This window comes from Pezoporus occidentalis, unplaced genomic scaffold (genome assembly GCF_034315485.1).
Source record: "Pezoporus occidentalis ecotype Australia unplaced genomic scaffold, CSIRO_AGI_Poc_V1 ctg31, whole genome shotgun sequence".
Taxonomy (NCBI): Eukaryota; Metazoa; Chordata; class Aves; order Psittaciformes; family Psittacidae; genus Pezoporus; species Pezoporus occidentalis.
The window spans coordinates 6,486,683-6,492,682 of record NW_026915052.1 but is presented as its reverse complement, the minus strand read 5'-3'; the positions used below and the strand labels follow the sequence as shown (position 1 = coordinate 6,492,682).

Below are 6,000 nucleotides of genomic sequence, written 5' to 3'. Positions count from 1 at the left end.
ACTGCTCCAAATTGAATGGCTTTGGGTCAGTATATGTTTGAAGTCTTCCCTTTCTCTAGTCTTCCCTTTCTCTCTGCCTAGATCATTAGCAGTATATACCTTACTGTATAAAATGGGAGCACCCATAAAGTAATGTGACTGCACATTCTTCCTGTGTTTGTGTGCAAGAGACCAAGGTGATTTTTAAACTTAGGTCTCTTGTTCAAAAACTTGATTATAAGAATGAGGAAACACTTCTTTCTGATGCTTCTTTTTGAAGAGGTTTTATGACTCAGATGCACAAATTAACTTCCAGATGAAAGCATAGAAGAAGCTTTAGCCCAGGAGCAACACCTACCTGGTTTTATAATCCTGTCACACGTAGAGCTTTAATAAAGGCTGTAGCATAAACAAAACTTACCTATAGAAACAATTAGGCAAAAACAGTTCTAATTCAGGGAATTTTCAGCAGATTAGTAACAAGCTGTGAAGAGCCTGTGGCCTGAAATGCAACCTTGAGCCTCTAATTCCTAGGAAATTATTTGTGTTGTGATGGTTATTGCTGCTGAGCAATTAACACCTGGAAGACTTCAAAAAAATCTGGCTTTTAATTTGTCTTTTCTATTTTCAGCATGTGAAGTCAACCAGAGCATGCTATAAAGGGCAGGGGCATTGATCCAAGGAAGCAATCAGGTACACATGTGATTCTTTCTCCACAGAGCTCTCAAAATCTAATCAAAAAAGCTTTTTGGAACATTCCTCCAAGAGTTTTAAACACTCTGGAGAAGGCAAACATTCCATCAGAACCCGAACCTACAAAAAAAAATTTGATTGCTACTAGGTCGTTGGTTTATTTTTTTTTTCAATGAATCAAATGGAAATCACAGTTCTGTGTTATGTTACAAAATAACTACACTTTTTAGTGCCCTGTGTTTCTTTGCACTTTTTTCTATTTTTGTGACCGTCCTCTTCAGCATATCTGAGCTTATTCATATATCCATGAATCTTGGTAGCTCACTCATTCAGTGCAGACACAGCTATGTCCCTGATATAAGCATATTTCCTGCACCTAAGAAACATCTCTGGAAAGGAGTTAGTCCTTTCCTTGAGGTCTGGTAATAGAGATGCACCCTAAACCAGTAACAAGCCTCCTGTGGTCTCTTTCTGCCAGTTTAACCTAGTATGTATAAATCCTACTGGTGACTGGCAGTAGTTAACGGTTATAATTAAAGAGATGCATTAAGGTCATTTTATACTACAGTCCTAGAAATACTCTCTATAGATATTTCTGCAAGCAAATATAATGTAGCCCTCTACTATTTTGGAAACTCCAGAATTGACACTGTCTCCCAGAACTTTGTAGGCCTCCTGGTTCAAGTACTTGACATATGAGTAGTTGTGAGGACTTAGCCATAAAGTGGTGTCTGAAAAAGTAAATCACAGATTCCATGTAGCTTGTATGTGAAAAGCCCCACCAGCTATACTGGATCCAGACAAACATGGTGTGGTGAAAGAACTTTAGCTTCTTGTAATATTGGTGTAGCTGCCCAGTTCCCCTCTGAAGTAAGGAATTAACATAGCCTGAGAAACACAGTGCCCTTGCTTCTAAGCTGGGTCATGTGCCATATTAAGGAAAGAAGAATGAGTGAACTTCAGAGTCCAGGGACATAGAGTTTGAGGATGGCAACATCAACTTGAAAATACTTACACATTTCAACAGGTCAGAAAGGTCAGAATCCCACTTCTGGCTGTCTCAGTGCATATTTTTTTTTTTTTTTTTTTTTTTTTTTTTTTTTTAGTTTTCTCTCTCAGGGCTGGCTGCCATCAGTGCTTAAATCACTGGAGAGATTCACACTGAATTTCAGAGGTAACTGGAGTAGTTACTAGGTTGTTGTACTGGAAAGGCATGCAATTAAAAAAGCCATGTTGTTCTCACTGAGTTGGAGCCAAGGTTGACCAAGTAATGATTGCTCAAGTGCAGCTGTGCAGTGCAACCCTGATCTTCCACAACAAAGGTGGTTCGTTGTGTTTTAGATGCAAGTGAGACCCTGCCTGGCCAGAAGCTGCAGTTTGGCAACTTAGAACCACTGGGCTCTGCCCAGGCACAAGGAGCTGCAACAAGGAATTATTTTTTTTTTTAAGAGTCAGAGCTGTAATTTCTGAATGGTAGGGTTTGTTCTGCAGAAGGTATCTCAGCATAACAATTCTGGCATGTGTGTGGTTTACCAGGAGGAGCCTTCACTGGAAAATAATTCTCAGGTGCTTTGTGCTAAATGGAAAGTGTAGAAAAGGTGAGTTTATTAGTGTTTCTTTTTATAGTGTTTATTTCCTTATTTGAATGCTCCCTAACATTGTAAAAGTACTTTTCTGAAATAATTATTCCTACAAATCCTATTGATACGAAGGGATGCTCCCACATTGTTTATCTAACTCCAAACCTAAGTCTTGGCTTCCCAAGCAGCAAGGTGTGTGCATGACTTTACAGAATCATGGAATAGTTTCGGTTGGAAGGGACCTTTAAAGGTCTTCTAGTCCAGCCTCCCTACAATGAACAGGGACATCTTCAACTAGAGTAGGTTGCTCAGAACACTGTCCAGCCTCACCTTGAATGTTTCCAGGGACTGGGCATCTACCATCTCTCTGGGAAACCTGTGTCAGTGTTTTACCAACCTCATTGTAAAAAATTTCTTCCTTACATCTAGTCTGAATCTGCCCTGTTTCAGCTTAAAACCATTACCCCTTGCCCTATCATAACAGCCCCCGCTAAAAAGTCTGTCCTGTCTTTCTCAAGAGCTCCCTTCAAGTATTGGAAGGCCACAATAAGGTCTCCCTGGAGCCTTCTTGAGGCTGAACAATGCCAATGCCCTTATTCTTGTGAGTCTTCCCATGAACTCCTGTGGAAATAGTTGCTTCCTAATGCTATGCACATGTTTTGAGGGCTCAGGAAAGACAGGGAAATTACAAACATGTGATCTCAAAACTCTTGAGAAAAATAAGACTGCCAGTGTTTCCATAATTAAAGATATGCTATGTAAGCTGACCCTGTTTCTCCTTTTCCCTTATCCGAGATGAATGAGTGTGAAACAGTGCATTATCCTGGGAATTAAGGTTATAAAAGTGATTGTGTTTCATGCTGTCATGTCCTTTTTGATGACATGAACAAAACATGTCTAAACCAGTGCCCGGAGAGGGACAGAACTTTTTGGGGCGACTGCCTAGGGGGGATGAATAGCACAATAAGCGGAGCCACTCAGTGCCCCTCACCCGCCCGGGCCCCCGAGGGGCTGTGTGGGGCCGTGGCCGCTCTCCCCTCTCGCCAGCGGAGTGGAGAGTGGTAGAGGACCCCGAGGCCTGGATTTACTTCATTTTACCACCGGCTGCTTATCGCCCATCGCTGAGCGCCACCCCAATGCCAGGGCGGGCGGTGGGGCCCGTCCCGCGGCGCCGCTTCCCCACCGGGCGTGCAGGAAGGCTGGCAAACTTTCCGTGAGAGCCACTTTCTCGCCCGGCCCTGCGGGAGGACATGTCAGATGCCGAGCGGGAGGGGGGAAGGCGCGGAAGCGCCAGCCGCGACCCTCCCCCCCGGCCGGGCCAGACGGCCATTTACGCCCTGGGCGAAAGGCTGGCGGGAGTGGCGGCGGAGGGATGTGACCAGCCCGGCCCTCGGCAGGCGGCAGTGCTGCTCGCCCCTCACTGCGGCCCGCCCAGGGCTTTCCCCTCACTGGCGGCTCAAAGGAACGCGCCTTTCCCGTCACGGAGCGCTAGAGGGAGCGCCGGGAGACTGAGGCGCCGGCACCGCTGCCGCCTGTGAGGGCGGTGAAGGGGTGGGCCGCCGGGCGGTGCGAGGCGCGCAGCCCGGCCATGTCTCCGGGGGAGGCGGCGTAGGGCTGAGCGGCCGTGCGCGCAGCGGGGAGCGCTCTCCGCCACCATGAGGCGGCTGCTGCCCCTGCCCTGCCTGCTGCTGCTGCTGCTGCTGCTGCTGCTGGCCGAGGTGAGACCGCGGTGCGGGTGGCGGCGTAGAGCGCGGGAGGCGGGGGTTCTGCTGTGCCGCGGTCGCTGGCTGCCGCACCTGCCCTCGCTGGGAGCTGCCTCGGCAGCGGTGGCCGCTGCTCCGGTAGGTGTGCAGCCGATGGGGCACGTGTGTGGCCGTGCTCGGGCTTTGTCCCGCAGCGGCGTTGCCGTTGCCGCCCTGGCACAGAAGGGGAGGCGGGGGGTGCTGCGGCGTGGCCCGGTGGAGGCGGCGCTCACCTAGGGTGGGCGGCTGGCGGGATCCCCGCGGCCTCGGCCTCCCCCGGCGCTCTGCGCCTGCCGTTCGGGTCTGAGCCCCGCCTGGCAGCAGCGTGGGGCGACCGCTGGCCGGCACCGCTGGGGATGTGGTGAGGGTAAGGCCCTGTGGTACAGCCGTGTGGCTCCTTTCGGGACACGGGGCTGCCCCGGTTGTTTACCTCGCTGAAAGCTGCCTTACGTAGAGCCGGGACGGCTCCTGTCTCCTCACTGATTACTGTAGCCTGCATTCGTCTTGTCGCTGCTGGTTAATTAGTAATACGTTATTTGTACATTGCCCATGCTGGTGGTGCACATCACCCATTGGGATACAGCCTTCAGGAGCCGTGTGGAGTTTTCACGGGAAAATCCCATCGTGGTGCAGAGAGAGCAGATCTGGGGATGTAGGGCTGTAGGTCATCAGGAGGCCTCTGCCAGCACACTTTGCTTCAACCCTTTCTCTGTGCCTGCCCGAGTGTGTTGCAGATATTCTTCCAAGAACACCTTTGAGTGATGTAAATCAGAATCATTTGCCAGGTGACCTACTCATTGCATGCTGGCATAGACTTTCACCCCAAGTTTCTCTCTGCTGATACCTTTCTCACATTCCCGTAGGAAGGTTTTGTTACTGCTGTGAACTCTAATGTTTTGGGGCTTGCTGAACTTTAGCTTTCAGATGGGCCTGCTTGGCCTCTCTGCCTCAATGGTTTCCACTACAGAAGTGTGGACGTGTTTTGGTATGGACCAAGGTGTTCAGTAATCTGCAGGAGTAACAGTTCCTCCTGGGCTGTGTTTCTGTCCCACCCTTAGAGCTACAGAGCAGAACTATACCACTCTTCTAGATTTGTAACTATTCTTTTCCTTATCTTGCAGTGCCATCAGTTTGTGATTACAGCTAATGGTTACTCTAAACCTTTGGTTCCTCTTCCTTTTATGTCTCATTCAGTTTGGGGTACCTTGCAATGTTTTGTCATTCCATCTCTGTTGTACCAAGCCTAGGTTTAAAAATCTCTTCTGAATAAGAGCTAAGGCTGACTCCGGAATCACAGTACTCCCTCATTTTGGAAAAGCTTAGGGAAGGCCTGGATTGTTCTTGGGTATAGCCTTGCAGGCTTGTCCAGGCAACAGGACCCTTACGTGGTTGAAGCAGAGGAGCCTTTGTATGAGGATTGTGAGGATCTGCCAGCCATGACCTCTATTGTTTTTAGTTTTTCTTCTCAAGCAGCGTATGAAATCTTGTGACATAGTGATCTACCTGCCCTCTAAGACTGGCTCATAATTGGTGTGATGTATGATTAATAATAATAAAGAAAGTTAGATCCTCTCATCAATTACATATTGTTACATTTATGTATTCACCATCTTGGGACCCAGCTGTGCATCCCACTGGCTCCCTGTGGGACCCTAGAGTAGTAGGTCCTGTCATCCACTGATAATATCAGAGTTCCCATCAACATGCTACAGCACACAAGCCAGATCTGCTAACGTTGGTGTGGCTCAGAATTTTGTATGGGAGCTCCCCAGTTCATGGTGTCATGGACTGAAAATTTGGAAGACTGCAGTATTTGATAGCCTCAGTTGTGACTTCAGGTGCACCTCTCTATGTGAAGGCTGGTGCAAGGAGGTATTAGTTCACAAAACCTCTTAACTGGTGCTGATCAGCAGCACCTTGTAGAGTTTTGAACATTAGGAGCACTTTGTCTCTACAGAGAGAGGTTGCGGGGGGGAAGGCCCCATAGGAGCTTTTTTCTTAGAGGA

The 6,000-nt window shown here is 48.4% G+C and overlaps 1 protein-coding gene across 7 annotated transcripts in view; it reads left to right on the top strand.

The window, feature by feature from the left end:
* Positions 1 to 3,746: 3,746 nt before the first annotated feature.
* PTPRJ (protein tyrosine phosphatase receptor type J) overlaps positions 3,747 to 6,000 on the top strand; it is a 71,872-nt gene continuing 69,618 nt past the window's right edge. For 2 of the 7 annotated variants that reach the window (XM_062628136.1, XM_062628133.1), the window contains exon 1: positions 3,749 to 3,970. In XM_062628136.1, the coding sequence (XP_062484120.1) occupies positions 3,908 to 3,970 (63 nt within the window). In that variant the 5' untranslated portion in view covers positions 3,749 to 3,907. Of the gene's footprint in view, positions 3,971 to 6,000 lie in introns of all 7 variants that reach the window. The other 5 variants (XM_062628139.1, XM_062628135.1, XM_062628138.1 and 2 more) reach the window with 4 other exon arrangements.